General features: G+C 44.1%; 1 protein-coding gene across 1 annotated transcript in view; it reads left to right on the top strand.

Annotated features, from left to right (window-relative positions):
• ITGB7 (integrin subunit beta 7) overlaps positions 1-22,446 on the top strand; it is a 186,001-nt gene that overhangs the window by 130,989 nt on the left and 32,566 nt on the right. The window contains exons 5-7 of the mRNA XM_077298022.1: positions 13,786-13,956; positions 15,822-16,063; positions 22,285-22,443. Coding sequence (XP_077154137.1) covers positions 13,786-13,956; positions 15,822-16,063; positions 22,285-22,443 — 572 coding nt within the window. The remainder of the gene's footprint in view (positions 1-13,785; positions 13,957-15,821; positions 16,064-22,284; positions 22,444-22,446) is intronic.

A 22,446-nucleotide genomic window follows, 5' to 3' on the forward strand; every position in this document is an offset into this window, starting at 1 on the left:
AAGAGGAAGGCAACTTAGGCAAGGGCACCAAATGGACCATCTTGGAAAAGCGATCACACACCACCCAGATGACAGACATACCTTGAGAAACCGGAAGATCTGAAATGAAATCCATGGAAATGTGTGTCCAGGGCCTCTTCGGGACCGGCAAGGGCAAAAGCAACCCGCTGGCACGAGAACAGCAAGGCTTAGCCCGAGCACAAATCCCACAGGACTGCACAAAAGAACGCACATCCCACGACAAGGAAGGCCACCAAAAGGACCTAGCCACCAAATCTCTGGTACCAAAAATCCCAGGATGCCCTGCCAACACCGAGGAATGAACCTCAGAGATAGCTCTGCTGGTCCATTTATCAGGAACAAACAGTCTATCAGGTGGGCAAGAGTCAGGTCTACCAGCCTGAAATCTCTGCAACACATGTCGCAAATCAGGAGAAATGGCCGACAAAATTACTCCCTCTTTAAGAATACCAGCTGGCTCTGAGACTCCCGGAGAGTCAGGCACAAAACTCCTAGAAAGAGCATCTGCCTTCACATTCTTCGAACCAGGCAGGTATGAAACCACAAAGTCAAAACGGGAGAAAAACAACGACCAACGAGCCTGTCTAGGATTCAGGCGCTTAGCAGACTCGAGATACATCAAATTCTTGTGATCAGTCAAGACCACCACACGATGCCTAGCTCCCTCGAGCCAATGACGCCACTCCTCAAATGCCCACTTCATGGCCAACAACTCCCGATTACCCACATCATAGTTCCGCTCCGCAGGCGAAAACTTCCTAGAAAAAAAAGCACAAGGTCTCATCACAGAACAACCAGAGCCTTTCTGCGACAAAACAGCCCCTGCACCGATCTCAGAAGCGTCTACTTCAACCTGAAAGGGAAGTGAAACATCAGGCTGGCACAAAACAGGCGCCGAAGTAAACCGGCGCTTCAGCTCCCGGAAAGCCTCTACGGCTGCTGGAGCCCAATTAGTCACATCAGAACCTTTCTTGGTCATATCCGTCAAAGGTTTCACAACGCTAGAGAAATTAGCAATAAAACGACGGTAGAAATTAGCAAAACCCAAGAATTTCTGAAGACTCTTAACGGACGTGGGTTGGGTCCAATCATGAATAGCTTGGACCTTGACTGGGTCCATCTCCACAGTAGACGGGGAGAAAATGAAACCCAGAAAGGAAACCTTCTGCACTCCAAAGAGACACTTTGAGCCCTTCACGAACAAAGCATTATCACGCAAAACCTGAAACACCATCCTGACTTGCTTTACATGAGAATCCCAATCATCAGAAAAAAACAGAATATCATCCAGATAAACAATCATAAATTTATCTAGATACTTCCGGAAGATGTCATGAATAAAAGACTGAAACACAGAAGGGGCATTAGAGAGCCCAAAAGGCATCACCAAGTACTCAAAATGACCTTCGGGCGTATTGAACGCAGTTTTCCATTCATCTCCCTGCTTAATGCGCACAAGGTTGTACGCACCACGAAGATCTATCTTGGTGAACCACTTAGCACCCTTAATCCGAGCAAACAAGTCCGACAACAGTGGCAAAGGATACTGAAATTTGACCGTGATTTTATTCAGAAGTCGATAGTCTATACAAGGTCTCAAAGACCCGTCCTTTTTGGCTACAAAAAAAAATCCCGCACCAAGAGGGGAAGAGGATGGACGAATATGTCCCTTCTCTAAAGACTCCTTTATATAAGAACGCATTGCAGCATGTTCAGGTACAGATAAATTAAATAAACGTCCCTTAGGAAATTTACTACCAGGAATCAAATCTATAGCGCAGTCACAGTCCCTATGCGGAGGAAGGGCACTGGACCTGGACTCACTAAATACATCCTGATAGTCCAACAAATACTCCGGAACTTCAGAAGGAGTAGAAGAAGCAATAGACACCGACGGGGAATCGCAATGAATTCCCTGACAACCCCAACTCGACACAGACATTGCCTTCCAATCTAAGACTGGATTATGGGTCTGTAACCATGGCAGACCTAAAACGACCAAATCATGCATTTTATGCAGAACAAGAAAACGAATCACCTTCCGATGTTCAGGAGTCATGCACATGGTCACTTGTGTCCAATACTGCGGCTTATTCTCCGCCAATGGCGTAGCATCAATTCCTCTAAGAGGAATGGATATTTTTAAAGGCTCCAGGACAAAACCACAGCGCCTGGCAAATGACAAGTCCATAAGACTCAGGGCAGCACCTGAATCCACAAGCGCCATAGCAGGGTAGGAAGACAATGAGATAATTAGAGTCACAGACAAAATAAACTTAGGATTTAAATTACCAATGGTGACAGGACTAATCATCTTTGTTAGGCGTTTAGAGCATGCCGAGATAACATGTGTAGAATCACCACAGTAAAAACATAACCCATTCTGACGTCTATGATTTCTTCGTTCAGCTCTAGTCTGAATTCTATCACATAACATTGAGTCAGGTGCCTGTTCAGACAGCACTGCCAGAGGATTAGCAGATTTGCGCTCCCGCAAACGTCGATCTATCTGAATGGCCAAAGCCATAGAATCACTCAGACTTGTAGGAATGGTAAAACCCACCATCACATTCTCAATGGCTTCAGAAAGGCCATTTCTGAAAATTGCGGCCAGAGCACACTCATTCCACTGAGTGAGCACGGACCATTTCCGAAATTTTTGGCAATACACTTCAGCCTCATCCTGGCCCTGAGAGATAGCCAGCAACGCTTTCTCTGCCTGAATTTCAAGATTGGGCTCCTCATAAAGTAAACCGAGCGCCAGAAAAAACGCATCAATGTTTGCCAATGCCGGATCTCCTGGCGCCAATGCAAAAGCCCAATCCTGAGGGTCGCCGCGCAAGAAAGAGATAACAATTTTAACTTGCTGAGCTGAGTCTCCAGACGAACGCGGTCTCAAAGATAGAAACAATTTACAATTATTCCTGAAATTCCTAAATTTAAATCGATCACCAGAGAAAAGTTCAGGAATAGGTATCTTAGGCTCTGACATAGGTCTGCTAGTAACGAAATCCTGAATGCCCTGCACTCTTGCAGCAAGCTGATCCACACTAGTAATCAGAGTCTGAACATTCATGTCTACAGCAGAGCTTCAAGCCACTCAGAGAAAAAGGGGAAGAAGAAAAAAAAAAAAAAAAAACTCAGAACTTCTTTTCTTTTAATCCCGCTTCAGCAATGCATTAATGGCCTGGAATACTGTTGTGATCCTAGTGGTAGAGGATCTCAAATGTACAAACTAAGTCTGCTAACACAAAAACTAGCTCATAGGGAGGTGGTAACTAGGCTGACCGAATATCTGATCCTAGCACACAACTAACAGTAGCCAGGGAACGTACCTACGTTGATTCTAGACGTCTCGCACCAGCCGGAGAACTAACTAACCCTTTCAGAGAAAATAAGACCTCACTTGCCTCCAGAGATGGGACCCCAAAGATGAAATACAAGCCCCCAACAAATAATAACGGTGAGGTAAGAAGAAAAGACAAACGTAAGTATGAACTAGATTTAGCAAAGTGAGGCCCACTAAATAATAGCAGAAAATAGAAAGAGAACTTATTCGGTCAGCAAAAAACCCTATCAAAATATCCACGCTGAAAATCCAAGAACCCCCGCACCGACTAACGGTGCAGGGAGAGAATATCAGCCCCCTAGAGCATCCAGCAAAAATCAGAATCACATTGTAACTAGCTGGAACAAAATATCAGAAATGCGGATAAACAAAAATAAGAAAGCAGGACTTAGCTTATCTTGCAAAAAGCAGGAGACAGGAGCCAAAAGACTAGACTGGTAACATCGATTCCAGGCACCATACTGAGTTTCCAGGAAGACTAAATAGGAACACCCAGGCCAAACGACCCAGGTGAGTAAAAACCTGGAGACAGACAATCCAAGTGTCATACCGCAAGAGAACACAAGAGGGAGCCAAGAAATACAATTCACAACACATATGTAAAAAATGCTGAAGATGAAAAGAGGATGGCTTCTACAAATGGGTAATACAAGTGAAAATCCACTATAGATTACCTCAAAAGGCGCAAGCTGAAGGTTTTACAATGGCCCTCACAGTCCACTGATCTGAACATCATTGAAAACCTGTGGCTAGATCCCAAAATAGCAGAGCATGCAAGATGACCAAGGAATCTCACAGAACTGGAAGAATTTTTCAAGGAAGAATGGAGGAATATCCCTCAAACAAGAGACCAAGCAAAATTTCAGTGAGAGCTGCTCATACGATTACTAGAGAGGCAAATTAGAACCTCCACGTGACTGCAAAAGACCTTCAGATAGATTTAGTAGACTCTGGAGTTGTGGTACATTGTTCTAGTGTTCATAGACACCTGCAAAAATATGGACTTCATGAAAGAGTCATGAGAAGAAAACCTCTCCTGTGTACTCACCATCAAATTCAGCATCAGAAGTATGCAAAGAACATCTAAACAAGCCTGATGCATTTTAGAAACAAGTCCTGTGGATCGATGAGGTTAAAATAGAACTCTTTGGCCGCAATGATCAAAAGTATGTGTGGGGAGAAAAGGGCACAGAATTTCAGGAAAAGAACATCTCGCCAACCATCAAGCATGGAGGTGGGTTAATCATGCTTTGGGGTTCTGTTGCAACCAATGGCAGGGGGAACTGTCATGGTTCCCAATGGCAAGGGAACGTAAGAAACATATAAGTAACGAACGAGCTCTCGGGTGATGGAAACTCGAGTTGACCGTGAGCTAAATCTACCACACAACTAACAGTAGCCAGGGAGCATACCTACGGCTTCCTATATGCCACGCGCCAGCCGGAGGACTAACTACGCCTGGTAGAGGAAGAAACAGACCTGGCTTACCTCTAGGGAAATACCCCAAAAGATGATAGCAGCCCCCCACATGTAATAACGGTGAATTAAGAGGAAAAGACATACACAGTATGAAAGTAGATTTAGCAAAGAGAGGTCCACTTACTAGATAGCAGAAGGATACAAAAGAGGACTTCACGGTCAACTGAAAACCCTTTCAAAAACCATCCTGAAATTACTTTAAGACTCCTGTGTCAACTCATGACACAGGAGTGGCAATTTCAGCCCGCAAGAGCTTCCAGCTACAGAGAATTACAAAAACTGCAAACTGGACAAAAGGTACAAAACAAAAGGACAAAGTCCACTTAGCTGATCAGCAGACTAGTAGCAGGAACATGCAACCGAAGGCTCTGGTTACAATGATGACCGGCAAGGAAATAACTGGAGAGCAAGGCTAAATAGGAAACTCCCAAACACTGATGGAGGGGAGCCCAAAAAGCAGATACACAACAGTACCCTCCCCTTAAGGAGGGGGCACCGAACCCTCACAAGAACCGCCAGGGCGATCTGGATGAGCCCTATGAAAGGCACGAACCAAATCCGAGGCATGAACATCAGAGGCAGTTACCCAAGAATTATCTTCCTGACCATAGCCTTTCCATTTAACCAGATATTGAAGTCTCCGTCTGGAAATACGGGAGTCCAAGATCTTCTCTACGACGTACTCCAATTCACCCTCCACCAGCACAAGAGCAGGAGGTTCAGTAGAAGGAACCACCGGTACCTCATATCTCCGCAACAACGACCGATGGAACACATTATGGATAGCGAAAGATGCCGGGAGGTCCAAACGAAAGGAAACAGGGTTAAGAATCTCCAAAATCCTATAAGGACCGATGAACCGAGGCTTAAATTTGGGAGAAGAAACCCTCATAGGGACAAAACGGGAAGACAACCACACCAAGTCCCCAACGCGAAGGTGGGGACCAACACGACGACGACGGTTAGCAAACTGCTGAGTCCTCTCCTGGGACAATTCCAAATTATCCACCACCTGTCCCCAAATCCGATGCAACCGATCCACCACCGCATCCACTCCAGGACAATCCGAAGATTCAACCTGACCAGATGAAAAACGCGGATGAAACCCTGAATTGCAAAAGAAAGGAGAAACCAAAGTGGCAGAACTAGCCCGATTATTAAGAGCAAACTCCGCCAACGGCAGAAAGGCAACCCAATCATCCTGATCTGCAGACACAAAACACCTCAAATAAGTCTCCAAAGTTTGATTAGTTCGCTCCGTCTGGCCATTGGTCTGAGGATGGAATGCAGACGAAAAGGACAAATCGATGCCCAACCTGGCACAGACTGCCCGCCAAAATCTAGACACGAACTGGGTACCCCTGTCAGAAACGATGTTTTCCGGAATACCATGCAAGCGAACCACATTTTGAAAAAACAGAGGGACCAACTCAGATGAGGAAGGCAACTTAGGCAATGGCACCAAATGAACCATTTTAGAAAAACGGTCACACACCACCCAGATGACAGACATCTTCTGAGAAACAGGGAGATCCGAGATAAAGTCCATAGAGATGTGCGTCCAAGGCCTCTTCGGAATAGGCAAGGGCAACAACAACCCACTAGCCCTAGAACAACAAGGCTTGGCCTGAGCACACACATCGCAAGACTGCACAAAAACACGCACATCTCGAGACAGGGAAGGCCACCAGAAGGATCTAGCCACCAAATCTCTGGTGCCAAAAATTCCCGGATGACCTGCCAGAGTAGAAGAATGAACTTCCGAGATGACTCTAGTGGTCCACTCGTCAGGAACAAACAGTCTACCAGACGGACAACGATCAGGTCTATCCGCCTGAAATTCTTGCAAAGCACGTCGCAAATCTGGAGAGACAGCAGACAAAACCACTCCATCCTTAAGGACACCAGCAGGTTCAGAATTCCCAGGAGAGTCAGGCTTAAAACTCCTAGAAAGAGCATCTGCTTTCACATTCCTAGAACCCGGTAAGTACGAGACCACAAAATTAAACCGGGAAAAGAACAACGACCAATGTGCCTGTCTAGGATTCAGGCGCCTGGCAGACTCCAAATAAATTAAATTCTTGTGATCAGTCAAAACTACCACCTGATGTCTGGCACCCTCAAGCCAATGACGCCACTCCTCAAATGCCCACTTCATGGCCAAAAGCTCCCGATTACCAACATCATAGTTTCGCTCGGCGGCCGAAAATTTTCGCGAAAAGAACGCACAAGGTCTCATCACTGAGCAGTCGGAACTTTTCTGCGACAAAACCGCCCCCGCTCCGATCTCGGAAGCATCGACCTCAACCTGAAAGGGAAGAGAAACATCAGGCTGGCGCAACACAGGGGCAGACAAAAAGCGGCGCTTAAGCTCCCGAAAGGCCTCCACGGCAGCAGGGGACCAATTGGCAACATCAGCACCCTTTTTAGTCAAATCCGTCAGAGGTTTAGCAACGCCAGAAAAACCAGCTATAAATCGACGATAAAAATTAGCAAAGCCCAAGAATTTCTGGAGACTCTTCAGAGAAGTAGGCTGCGTCCAGTCGTAAATAGCCCGAACCTTGACAGGGTCCATCTCAATAGAAGAAGGGGAAAAAATATACCCCAAAAATGAAATTTTTTGAACCCCAAAAACACACTTTGAACCCTTTACACACAAAGAATTCTCCCGCAAAACCTGAAAAACCCTCCTGACCTGCTGAACATGAGACTCCCAGTCATCAGAAAAAATCAAAATATCATCCAAGTACACAATCATAAATTTATCCAAATATTCACGGAAAATATCATGCATTAAGGACTGAAAGACAGAAGGTGCATTAGAAAGGCCGAAAGGCATTACCAAATACTCAAAATGGCCCTCAGGCGTATTAAATGCGGTCTTCCACTCATCCCCCTGCTTAATTCGCACCAAATTATACGCCCCACGAAGATCAATCTTAGAGAACCACTTAGCCCCCCTTATGCGAGCAAACAAATCAGTCAGCAAAGGCAACGGATACTGATATTTGACTGTAATTTTATTCAGGAGACGATAATCAATACAAGGCCTCAGAGAGCCATCCTTTTTAGAGACAAAGAAAAAACCGGCTCCTAAAGGTGATGAAGAAGGACGAATATGTCCCTTTTCCAGGGACTCCTTAATATACTCGCGCATAGCAGCATGTTCAGGTACAGATAGATTAAACAAACGACCCTTTGGAAATTTACTGCCAGGAATCAGATCTATGGCGCAATCACAATCCCTGTGAGGAGGGAGTGAACCAATCTTAGGCTCTTCAAAAATATCACGATAATCAGACAAAAATGCCGGAATCTCAGATGGAATAGATGACGAAATGGACACCATAGGAGTGTCCCCATGAGCCCCCCGACATCCCCAGCTTAACACAGACATGGCCTTCCAGTCAAGGACTGGGTTATGAGACTGTAACCATGGTAATCCAAGCACCAAAACATCATATAAATTGTACAACACAAGGAAGCGAATCACCTCCTGATGGTCTGGAGTCATACGCATAGTCACTTGCGTCCAGAACTGTGGTTTATTACAAGCCAAAGGTGTAGAATCAATACCCTTCAGAGGTATAGGGACTTCCAGAGGCTCTAAATCAAACCCACAGCGCCTGGCAAAGGACCAGTCCATAAGACTCAGAGCGGCGCCAGAGTCCACATAGGCATCCACGGTAATAACTGATAATGAACAAATCAAGGTTACAGACAAAATAAATTTGGACTGTAAAGTGCCAATTGAAATGGACTTGTCAACCTTCCTAGTACGCTTAGAGCATGCCGATATAACATGAGCAGAATCACCACAATAGAAGCATAACCCATTTTTACGCCTATAATTCTGCCGCTCGCTTCTGGACATAACTCTGTCACATTGCATTTTCTCTGGCGTCTCTTCAGAAGATACCGCCAAATGGTGCACGGGTTTGCGCTCCCGCAAACGCCGATCAATCTGAATTGCCATTGTCATGGACTCATTCAGACCTGTAGGCGCAGGGAACCCAACCATAACATCTTTAACGGCATCAGAAAGGCCCTCTCTGAAATTTGCCGCTAAGGCGCACTCATTCAACTGAGTAAGCACAGACCACCTACGAAATTTTTGGCAGTATATCTCCGCTTCATCTTGCCCTTGAGATAGGGCTATCAAAGCTTTTTCAGCTTGAATCTCCAAATTAGGTTCCTCATAAAGCAACCCTAAAGCCAGGAAAAACGCATCCACATTGAGCAACGCAGGATCCCCTGGTGCCAATGAAAATGCCCAATTTTGAGGGTCACCTCGCAGCAAAGAGATTACAATCTTAACCTGCTGGACAGGATCTCCTGAGGAGTGAGGTCTGAGAGAAAGGAATAATTTACAATTATATTTGAAATTCAAAAACCGAGATCTATCTCCGGAAAACACCTCTGGTGTAGGGATTTTAGGTTCAGAAATAGGAGCATGTATAACAAAATCTTGTAAATTTTGAACCTTCGTAGCAAGATTATTTAAACCTGCAGCCAAACTCTGAGGATCCATCTTTAAACAGGTGAGCTCAGAGCCATTCAAGGATTATAAGGAGAGAAAGGCAAAGGCTGTAATAAAAGCTGAAATACAACTGATCCAACTATGGAGCAAGCATAGGGGAAAAAGGGAAAAAAAAAAAAAAATTACAGACTTCTTTTTTCTCTCCTTTCTTCTGCCAATAAGTTTAACACTGGCCGGTCATACTGTCATGGTTCCCAATGGCAAGGGAACGTAAGAAACATATAAGTAACGAACGAGCTCTCGGGTGATGGAAACTCGAGTTGACCGTGAGCTAAATCTACCACACAACTAACAGTAGCCAGGGAGCATACCTACGGCTTCCTATATGCCACGCGCCAGCCGGAGGACTAACTACGCCTGGTAGAGGAAGAAACAGACCTGGCTTACCTCTAGGGAAATACCCCAAAAGATGATAGCAGCCCCCCACATGTAATAATGGTGAATTAAGAGGAAAAGACATACACAGTATGAAAGTAGATTTAGCAAAGAGAGGTCCACTTACTAGATAGCAGAAGGATACAAAAGAGGACTTCACGGTCAACTGAAAACCCTTTCAAAAACCATCCTGAAATTACTTTAAGACTCCTGTGTCAACTCATGACACAGGAGTGGCAATTTCAGCCCGCAAGAGCTTCCAGCTACAGAGAATTACAAAAACTGCAAACTGGACAAAAGGTACAAAACAAAAGGACAAAGTCCACTTAGCTGATCAGCAGACTAGTAGCAGGAACATGCAACCGAAGGCTCTGGTTACAATGATGACCGGCAAGGAAATAACTGGAGAGCAAGGCTAAATAGGAAACTCCCAAACACTGATGGAAGCAGGTGAACAGAAGCAGCAAAGTGCAAACAAGTCACCAGTACCACCAGCAACCACCAGGGGAGCCCAAAAAGCGGATACACAACAGGGAACATTTTAAGGGTAGAGGGAAGAATGGATTCAATGAAATTTAAAGAAATTCTCGAGGTACACATAACGACATATGTAAAAAATGCTGAAGATGAAAAGAGGATGGCTTCTACAAATGGGTAATACAAGTGAAAATCCACTATAGATTACCTCAAAAGGCGCAAGCTGAAGGTTTTACAATGGCCCTCACAGTCCACTGATCTGAACATCATTGAAAACCTGTGGCTAGATCCCAAAATAGCAGAGCATGCAAGACGACCAAGGAATCTCACAGAACTGGAAGAATTTTCCAAGGAAGAATGGAGGAATATCCCTCAAACAAGAACTGAAAGACTCTAGGCTTGCTACAAAAAGTGTATACAAGCTGTGATACTTTCAAAAGGGGGTGTTACTAGGTACTAACCATACAGGGTGCCCAAACTTTTGCATCGGCCCTTTTTCTTGTTTGTAATTTTTAAAATGTAAAAGATGAAAATATATTTTTTTATTTGCCTAAAATACAAAGGAAATGTGTCATCTTTAACTTTAGGCCTTTTACAGATCATTTCATCTTCAACTTGCATAACAGTAATTTTGACCAGGGGTACATAAACTTTGTCATGTCACAGTATATACATTTTATGCAATCCAACTATGTACATGTTTTATTCCTTGTGAGTTTAATGTTTACTATTGCATACTTTCTATTGGGAAGAGTTTCTGTATATTTTATGTTATAAAATATTCACATCTTGTAGGCAATTCATAAACATACAGTTCGAATCCTCTTTGTACAGCACGAGATTCCCAAAAGCTCTGCCTCTTAATTCAACCCTGTATGAGGTGTCGGCAATCTTCCCCTTGTTATTGACATTGTTAATTCTGCTTATCTTGGCTCACACAATACTAGAAATCTTTCATGTTGTCTTATAAAAATGAAGTGATAACATTAGTTTTACTGCATCTTGCAAAGCAATAAGCTTTTATAAGTGTCTGGGGGTACCTGTTGCCATCTAGTGGCCAATGTTTAGTGCAATCTACTATATAATTGTCTAAGGGTCACTTCCGTCTGTCTGTCTGTCTTTCTGTCTGTCACGGATATTCATTGGTCGCGGCCTCTGTCTGTCATGGAAATCCAAGTCGCTGATTGGTCGCTGCAAAACGCCCACGACCATTGCCACGACCAATCAGCGATGGGCACAGTCCGGAGGCAACATGGCCGCTCCTTCCTCCCCGCAGTCAGTGCCCGCTCCATACTCCCCTCCAGTCAGCGCTCACACAGGGTTAATGCCAGCGTTAATGGACCACGGTGTAACGCACTCCATTAACGCAGCTATTAACCCTGTGTGACCAACTTTTTACTATTGATGTGGCCTATGCAGCATCAATAGTAAAAAGATCTGTTACAAATAATAATAATAATAAAAAAAAAGTTATTCTCACCCTCCGACATGGCGCGGTGTCCTCGGCAGTGCAAGCGGCAGGTTCCGGTGCCAAGGATGCTATGCGAGAAGGACCTGCCATGACGTCACGGTCATGTGACCGCGACGTCATCACAGGTCCTGCACGCCTGCGTGAGAAGGACCTGCCATGACGTCACGGTCATGCGACCGCGACGTCATCACAGGTCCTGCGCGCCTGTGCGAGAAGGAACTGCCATGACGTCACGGTCATGTGACCACGACGTCATCACAGGTCCTGCGCTCATACCAACCCTGGGACCGTAAGCTGCCGCGTGCACCGTACACAGGCGCCAGGACTTCAATGGCACTTCGGATGGTGAGTATATGTTTATTTTTTATTTTACGTCACTGGGCAATATACTACGTTACTGGGCAATATACTACGTGGCTGGGCAATATGCTACGTCGCTGGGCAATATACTACGTTACTGGGCAATATACTACGTGACTGGGCAATATACTACATGACTGGGCAATAAACTACGTGGCTGGGCAATACACTACGTTGCTGGGCAATATACTACGTGGCTGGGCAATATACAACGTGGCTGGGCAATATACTACGTCATTGGGCAATATACTACGTCACTGGGCAATACACTACATCGCTGGGCAATATACTACGTGGCTGGGCAATATACTATGTGGCTGGGCAATATACTACGTGGCTGGGCAATATACTACGTGACTGGGCAATATACTATGTGGCTGGGCAATATACTACATCACTGGGCAATATACTACGTCACTAGGCAATATACTACGTGGCTGGGCAATATACTACGTCACTGGGCAATATACAACGTGGCTGTGCAATATACTACATGACTGGGCAATATACTAGGTTACTGGGCAATATACTACATCGCTGGGCAATATACTACGTGGCTGGGCAATATACTACGTGGCTGTGCAATATACTACATGACTGGGCAATATACTACGTTACTGGGCAATATACTACGTGGCTGGGCAATATACTACGTCACTGGGCAATATACCACATCGCTGGGCAATATACTACGTGGCTGGGCAATATACTACTTGGCTGGGCAATATACTACGTGACTGGGCAATATACTATGTGGCTGGGCAACATACTACATCACTGGGCAATATACTACGTGGCTGGGCAATATACTATGTGACTGGGCAATATACTACGTCACTGGGCAATATACTACGTGTCTGGGCAAAATACAACGTGGCTGGGCAATATACTACGTGGCTGGGCAATATACTACGTGGCTGGGCAATATACTACATCACTGGGCAATATACTACGTGACTGGGCAATATACTACGTGGCTGGGCAATATACTATGTGGCTGGGCAATATACTAGGTGACTGGGCAATATACTACGTGGCTGGAAAATATACTACATCACTGGGCAATATACTACGTGGCTGGGCAATATACTACATCACTGGGCAATGTACTACGTCACTGGGCAATATACTACGTGGCTGGGCAATATACTACATGGCTGGGCAATATACTACAACACTGGGCAATATAATACGTGACTGGGCAATATACTATGTGGCTGGGCAATATACTACATGGCTGGGCAATATACTACGTGACTGGGCAATATAATACGTGACTGGGCAATATACTACGTGGCTGGGCAATATACTTCGTCACTTGGCAATATATTACGTGGCTGGGCAATATACTACGTCACTGGGCAATATACTACGTCACTGGGCAATATACTACGTAACTGGGCAATATACTACGTGGCTGGGCAATATACTACGTGGCTGGGCAATATAATGCGTGACTGGGCAATATACTACGTGGCTGGGCAATATACTACGTGGCTGGGCAATATACTACGTGGCCTGTGCAATATACTAAGTGGACATGCATATTCTAGAATACCCGATGCGGTAGAATCGGGCCACCATCTAGTATTTAATAATTCCTTTTTTTAAAAAAATGGACAGACATAAAAATGTTAATTTTTGTTTTTTGATTATATTTTCCTCATGAGTATTTGGACTGTTAGTGTCTTATTATTACTGTTGCAATTTCAGGAGAGAAGAGAACCTTTCAAGTCCGGTTTAAGCGTGCAGAGGGTTACCCTATTGATCTCTATTACCTGATGGACTTGTCCTATTCTATGAAGGATGATTTGGAGAATGTTAAGAAATTAGGAAGTGACATTCAAGAGGTGCTTCACAAAGTCACCAAGTCTGTACGCATTGGTATGGTTCAGCTGAAAATATGGTCATTGAAAGAAATACAAGTAGATACAATAGCAATTAATATGAAAAAAATAAATAAAAATGTCTTTTTTCCTAATTTTTCATTTAAGAACCATGCTGTTTCTTAGCTACGGTAATTACTGCTGTTTCCAGGGTGTCTTCATGAAGAGTGGCAAATGGTTGTATCCCTGAAATTCCCATGGAATTGCGTTATTTCTCGGAATATCGATTTTAGTCAACATTTGACTCTCTAAGAATATAATCTATTATTAATCTGTTACAGAAGACAACTACTATTAGGATTTGATGTGAAACAAGGTTATTTTACAAGCTATGAAATGGATTTTCAGGTGTGATGGAAAGAGTTGTGCCTATGATAGAGTCACCATGAAGTAGGACTAGATAACATTCATGCAGTATAATATCCTTTTAATGTCCTTGGCCTGAAGCGTTGCTTTGAAAACAAGGGAGGACATTTATTTAAGACTGCTGTGAATTAAGATTTTTTTGTAAGTATGTGTCAATGAAAAAAGCACTGGAGTAAAATATGACAAATATATTAAAGGGAGCCTGACAGCAGAATTTAACCCCTATTCATTAATTACTGCACTGGTTTCTAGAAATCCAAATGTTTAGACAAAGATTCCAGTATAATTGAAAAATTAGCTTTTTTCTGGCCCCACATTTTAGAATTAGCTGGAGTAGTTTAAAGGGTGCGGCCTCGGTCTGCCACAAATCCCGCGAATGTGCAGCCGAGACTTGGGGAGTGCGCAGTGGACTAGTGTCTGGCTAATTAGAAAATGTGGCAGCACAATAATTAAAAAGTTAGTAATCAGCATGCTGCTCTCAGATTACAAAGCAAAAACCTGTTAACAGATTCCCTTTAATAAATTGCTTTGCAAAGTTTCATAATTTTATATACTGGGCAAAATTAATGAAAAAAAAAGTTTAGTCAGGGGGACGAGACACCGGTATTGGATTATTCCTGCCTCATAAGTATATGCACATTCTTCAAAGACTGCAGAGTTGGTAATCTACATTAATCTCCTTATCAGATTTAGGACATTCATATGCATCTGATGTAGCAGATCTTGGGAACAGTCAGGGCACTCACAGGTTCCTGTGCGCAAAAATAGAAATATTAGGAGAACTGACATATTATCTTTAAAGGTTTTTTTATTTCCTAAATGCATGTATATGGGGTTAAAAATAATTTATTCAATTGGGTTTCATTACAAACGTTGCACTATTTTCCTTTTATCACATCTTTGTTGCGCTATCACTGGCTGCAGAATATGTTGAGAATGGGTTTGTAACGCTTTTATCCTGAGCTCCTCTCAGCTGATTTATGACCAGAGATCACCTCAAAGTTGAATGTGCTAGGAAACAAAGACCATATAAAAGCCAAATGGGGCAAATCTTTTAATGAAGCCCAGTTGTGGATTTTGATAACATTTTCTTTAGCCAAATTCTGTCGTACACTATTCATGAAGTTTGTGCAAAGACAAAATTGTCTTTATTTTTATCTTTTTAACAGGATTTGTGACTCTTTTAGAGAGAAAACGTCATAGGTCTTGATAATCGGGCTTGCCATAGATCAGTGTTCCCCAACTCCGATCCTCAAGAGCCACCAACAGGTCATGTTTTCAGGATTTCCTTAGTATTGCACAGGTGATCATTGCATTACCTGGAAAGGCAAGAATTCCATCACCTGGGCAATACTAAGGAAATCCTGAATACATGACCTGTTGGTGGCTCTTGAGGACTGGAGTTGGGGAACACTGCCATAGATGATGACCTTAGTATTGACCAGTAACGATGTGCGTTGCAGCAGTGGATGTATATCTGACGCATTCTCCTTACAGGTTTCGGCTCGTTTGTGGACAAGACAGTGTTACCGTTTGTAAACACGGTGAATTTGCAGATGCAGAATCCTTGTCCATCTCGTACAGAGCGCTGTCAGCCGCCCTTCAGCTACCGGCATGTTCTGTCTTTAACCTCAAACCTCACCTTATTCCAACAACGGGTCAGTGCGGAGAATATCTCAGGCAACCTGGACACACCCGAGGGTGGATTTGATGCCATACTACAGGCGGCCGTGTGCACAGTAAGGACACAAGATATTCAGATCTCAGATATTTTGAAACTATTATCATGAAAACATGCTAAGTACGTCTAACAATTTTTTTTACCCAATTCTTTACAATTAAACTGTTATACTATGTTCACGCGTTACTTTTGTCCTGCTTTTTTTCTGAAACCAAAACTTGATCTCTTGGCAGTAAAAAACGTGTACCCAAAACACAGGTTTTACTGCCTTTTTTGTGCTGCTTTCCTTGCTGCCTTTCTTACTGCTTTTTTGCTGCATTTTTCAGGATACCAAAGTTCAACTTTGCTTCCACCTTGCAAGCACGAACCATACAAGGTGTTAGGCCACCAATGCAAGACATATTTGACACCATAAATCATTTTTATGTAAAAATAAAAAAGGAGGAAGTTGAAATGATTGTTTACTTAACACAGTGGTAGAGATTCAGTTGGTAAGGCATTGTTTACTTTCACCCATTGGTTGGGCATTGAGTTGGTCAGGCATTGTTTACTTTTGCCCATATGACTAATTTAATTAAGCTGTACTAACACTAAGGGCCCCTTCACACTGTGCAATCAAAGTCTGAACGAGCGTTCGATTTGTGACGTTTATCCGTCCTCGTTCCGAGGTTGCAAAGTGTGACATGGCGTTACGATTTGCGACGCAGCCCAGCATCGTACGATGTGAAAGAAAGAGCAGAACTTTCTTTCGTCGTAAATGTCCCGCTGTGGCGGTCGAAATCGTAGTATGTGACGGCGGTCATACGAGCTCGTAATGCGACTACGTGGGTTGGGCTTCCGCATACCTGTCTCCTGATTGGGCGTGACGTTTTAGCACGCCCATGCTGGTAATACGTCACGCTCGGAGTCGTAGGACTATGGCGGTGTGAAGGGTAGCGTACGATTGCGACGCGTGACGTTCACATCGCAACTACGTCAGAAAAAGCGTTAACATCGTAGAGTGTGACCGCTGGCTACGAGCTCGTACTGCGATGTCGAATATGACGCAAATGCGTCGTAATCGTAGCAGAATCGACCAGTGTGAAGGGGCCCTAACAGCCATACTCATGTGAGGACACCAAGACATTATAGTTTAAACTTGGGAAAATGACAAAAGTAAATGGGTTTCACATCCCGCTGTACCTGCGTTTTTTTCATTTCTGTTAATTCAGTCAGGGGAAAAAAAGCACGTGTGTGCATGAGATTTCTGAAATCTCATAGCTTTTACTGTTACTGTAAAAAACTGATTTTGATTTGCATAAAAAAATGCAGCAAAAACAAAACAGTGAACATAGCCTAAGGGTACCGTCACACAGTGGCATTTTTATCGCTACGACGGCACGATTCGTGACGTTCTAGCGATATCGTTACGATCTCGCAGTGTCTGACACGCTACTGCGATCAGACACCCTGCTGAGAATCGTACATCGTAGCAGATCGTTTGAAACTTTCTTTCGTCGCTGGATCTCCCGCTGTCATCGCTGGATCGTTGTGTGTGACAGCGATCCAGCGATGCGTTCGCTGGTAACCAGGGTAAACATCGGGTTACTAAGCGCAGGGCCGCGCTTAGTAACCCGATGTTTACCCTGGTTACCAGCGTAAAATTAAAAAAAAAAAAAACGTACATACTCACCATCTGATGTCCGTCAGGTCCCTTGCCGTCCGCTTCCCGCTCTGACTGTCTGCCGGCCGGAAAGTGGGAGCAGATCACAGCGGTGACGTCACTGCTGCGCTCTGCTCTCACTGTACGGCGGCACTCAGTCAGAGCAGGAAGCAGACGGCAAGGGACCTGACGGACATCAGATGGTGAGTATGTAGTGTTTGTTTTTTTTTACTTTTACGCTGGTAACCACGGTAAACATTGGGTTACTAAGCGCGGCCCTGCGCTTAGTAACCTGATGTTTACCCTGGTTACCAGCGAACCTCGGCATCGTTGGTCGCTGGAGAGCGGTCTGTGTGACAGCTCCCCAGCGACCACACAACGACTTACCAACGATCACGGCCAGGTCGTATCGCAGGTCGTGATCGTTGGTAAATCGTATAGTGAGACGGTACCCTAAGAGTACTGTAAGAAAAAATGTTGCCCAAAACACTTTTCCATTGTACGAACTGACTAGGAATTTACAATTAACATACGATAGAGTGGAAAATACATGTGTGTAGGAGTAGTATAGTACTCCTAATGTAACAATTTTGGATCACCTTTATTCAACATTGTGTTGTTCCTATGTTGTTTTTTTTCTAGAAGTTTTTGAAAAAGGCCGGTGTCACATGGCACCATATATTAGGTGACATGAGGATCGCATTGTCCATTCTAACATTGGATCTAATGATTGTCTATAGGGTCTCATTGTGACGTGCTACCTATCACAATTACAAAGCTATGGTTGCAAGTTCAATCCTGTTAGACATTTGGTCACATGTCACACTGTATTAAAAATCTAACCATCTCTTTAATTTTTATTTCATAAATCAATAGTACAAGTTGTTACTCTCACGCTCGGACTTTTTAGCACGAGCATGGATCAATTTCCCACTATGTCACAGACCAGACTACCCCAAAAGAGAATGACTAAGCAGCTATCTTGGTGTTGACTGGAGCCTCTAGTGGTGAAGTCAGGCTTGTGCTGCAGGTAGCTGCCAGGTACCACGCCAGGGCAGCGTCTGGCAATAGCAGCTGACCCCCAAGGGGACAGGACACTGTAACAACAGGTGCAGGCAGGTATTGTAGGCATACGCTCTGGCTCAGCTGATACATAGACAGGGAATTACTGTCAGCCACAGCAGGTATGCAGGCAGGCACTGGCGGATATGGGTGATGTACAGGCAGGCAGGTCGGTGCAGGCGGGCACGGCTGATACACTGGCAGGCTGGTGGGTATGGCTGATACACAGGCAGAGGTAGGACCAAGTTCAGACTGAACAGACAAGGAAAGTTGCAGGAAGGACTGGGAAACACACAGGCAAGTACAACTGGAATACAGGAACGGGTAATACCCAGTTCAGACAAGGAGCAGTTTCAGGAAAGACTGGGACACAGACAGGTATGACTGGAATACACAAACGACAAACGGGTAGGAATCAGTTCAGACAAAGAACAGTTTCAGGATGGACTGGAACACCGGAAGGTATGACTGCAATACAGGAATGGGCAAGACCCAGTTCAAACTACAGACGTGGCAAAGCAGCGAACCACAGACCCAGCTAAGCAGCGAACTGCATTCCTGGCCAAGCAGTGAACCGCAGATGCGGACAGTCAGCAAACAGGGGACAAGGACAGGCAGCAAACCGCACACGCGAACAGGCAGAGAACCGCAGGCGTGGACAGGCAGGAAACCGCAGAAACAGATAGGCAGGGAACCACAGATGCAGACAGGCAGGGAACCACAGGCGCGGACATGCGAGACAGGACACCATTCACATGGAACGAACAGGATCAGATAAGCACGGGACAATTACAAAGACAAGTACACACAGGGAAGACAAGATCAAGTTCACATATGACCAAAACAAGGACCGGTATACGCAAGACAGACAGGACCAGATTCACACAGGGTACTACAATGAACTAGCAAGTGTACACACAGATCGCTAATGTTGCACAGAGACAACAGAATAGGGAAAGGTACTGGATCAAATACTGCAGGTTATAAAGATAGGTACTGGTTCAGACACAGCAGTTATAGTGATAAGTACAAGTTCAGACACTGCAGGTTTTAAAGAAAGGTAGTTTCAGACACTGCAGGTATAGCAATAGGTACTGGTTCAGACACTGCAGGTTTAGGAATAGGTACAGGTACAGACACAGCAGGTTTAGGGAAAGATCCAGACTTGAATACAAACAGGTTCAGGGATTGGTCCTAATTTAGTCAAGAACAGACACAGGTACAATGTTCAGGGTTCAGGCCTGAGTATTCAGCCGCCAGGGTGACAGAAACAGGAAAGATCAGATACAGGTACAGATTCAGGGTTCTAGCTTGGGTATACAGACCCAGGGAAACAGGTACAAGGAAGATCAGAAACAGGACAGGACCTGGCAATTCAGTAATTGCACACACACTGAAAGAGCATGTTTCTCAAGCACCATCCAACAGGTGGAGGTGCCTTAAGTACCAAGTGTCTCTCAGCAATAGGTTGGGGACACATTTGGAGCGCACACACTCTCTTTAAGAATCAGGAAGTTCCCACTCATGTGCCCTAAGCATGCAGCCAGGAAACATGCACAGCCAGCAGAGGACAAAGAGTTCATTGCACAGCCTGGGGTGGTGAGTACAGCGTCGTCTCTGCATGGCAGGGGATGGTGTACACACATTAATATAAGCAACTTTGTAATATATCTGATCACAGAAATCTGCTTTGTACTCCTAGACTGATCATTTATTCTAAAAATTCTCAATTCACAGGAAATACCTGTATTCAGTGAAGAGAGATTTTCCTACTACTGAGATAGGAGATGGCGGTTGCTACTGATAAGATTCCATGTAGGAGGGAGGAGCTAGAGACAGGGCTCCTCCCTCCTCCCATCTACATAGAATCTTACCTGTAGCAGCCGCTATCTCCTATCTCAGTAATGGGAGAGTCTGTCTTCACTGAATGCGGATATTACCTCAGAATTGAGAATTTTGAAAATGATGAGTCCTGATGGAGAAAGAAGGAGATTTCTATGAAAAGTGAAAAATGATGGCTACCCTTTATGTTACAAACCATAATGGTTCTTTAAGGCTATGTGCACACGTTCTGGATTTTTTGTGTTTTTTCTCGTTTTTTTTCGGCGGTTTTCCGCTGCAAAAATGCTTACATTAAGCATCCCATCAATTTTAATGAATTCCGCAATTTTTGTGCCCATGTTTCCACGAAAAAAATGCAGCATGTTCATTAATTTTGCGGATTTTTGGCGGATTTGCCACTATATTATTGCATTGGGAACCGACGGAAAAATCCATGAAAAATCCGCCAAAAATACGCACAAAAAACGTGAACAAAACACGGAAAACACGCAAAAAAAATGCAAGCAGATTTCCAGCGAAAGTAGTCCGGATTTGCTCAGGAAAATTCTGCAAACTTTCCTGAACATGTGCACATACTCTCAAGCTCTTACTGGCTGTTATCAGCTTCCTACAAGAAGGTGCACATTTCAAGCATCCATAGTTTCATTTTCTGAAGTGTTCACAGAAATTTCTATCTGCCATACCACAGACTGCCTCTCTATACTGCACAGTCTTGTTTTAAGTCTAGTTGGACAACAGAAAGTATGACAATGCTACAACGGGCAGGAAGAAGAAAGATTGTAAATTGTCTGGTATCTGTGTAAGGCTGCCGTCACACTATCAGTATTTGGTCAGTATTTTACATCAGTATTTCTAAGCCAAAACCAGGAATGGAACAATTAGAGGAAAAGTATAATAGAAACATATGCACCACTTCTGCATTTATCACCCACTCCTGGTTTTGGCTTACAAATACTGATGTAAAATACTGACCAAATACTGATAGGGTGACGGCAGCCTAAGGCTTACAGACACAAGGGAGGGATTCACAGCGACACACATTGACCCGTGTGACTACTGTACAAAGGGATTCTTCACTAGCAATGAGTACCTGAAGTGACATTAAATAGAGCTGACGAAGGCGTGATTCCTGTAGGCAGCTAGTGTGGTGTGCTCTACTGACAACGTGTCAAACCGAATCTTTATCTGACCAGGAAGGAACACGGGGTACTGCACCATAGTGAGGGATATTTAACAGAAAGCCTGCCAAATAACAAGTCTGACTGAATGTAATGCAGAGCTGGTGTGTTGCCAATAAAAGTCGACCAAATGCCTCCCTTATCCCCTTATGCTAGGGCAGCAGTTCAAAGCAGCTTTTAAAAGAGCATGAACTAGACAATTAAAACAGCACTCTCGGAATGGTATTTTGGAGAAGAATAAGTAAAATCAGGTAATGAAGCATATTACAAAGATTCACCACTTTGCAAATGTTAAATACGGTAATAATAAAATTTAAAAAATACACTTTATTTACTCTTGAAGCCTAGCCGTAGATTTTCCAGTGAGATGTCTCACATTGAGCAGGCTTACAGGTAATGAGAGGTAATGAGGTAACATTACAGCCTCCATGGCAGGATTACTCTTGGTACATTGGGACGTGGGGTATATAATCTTAGCTCTATTTAGATAATCCTGGTACAATACTCTACTAGGTTCACCAGATAATTTCTCTAAGTATTAAATCTCTATTGCAGGATCACATCGGCTGGAGGAATGTTACTCGATTGTTGGTTTTTGCATCTGATGACGTCTTTCACATGGCAGGGGATGGAAAATTAGCTGGTATCTACATCCCTGCTGATGGGCGCTGTCACCTAAACGAGAATGGAGAGTATCACCACAGTAATATGTTTGTG

This window comes from Ranitomeya variabilis, chromosome 3 (assembly GCF_051348905.1).
Source record: "Ranitomeya variabilis isolate aRanVar5 chromosome 3, aRanVar5.hap1, whole genome shotgun sequence".
NCBI classification, from domain to species: domain Eukaryota; kingdom Metazoa; phylum Chordata; class Amphibia; order Anura; family Dendrobatidae; genus Ranitomeya; species Ranitomeya variabilis.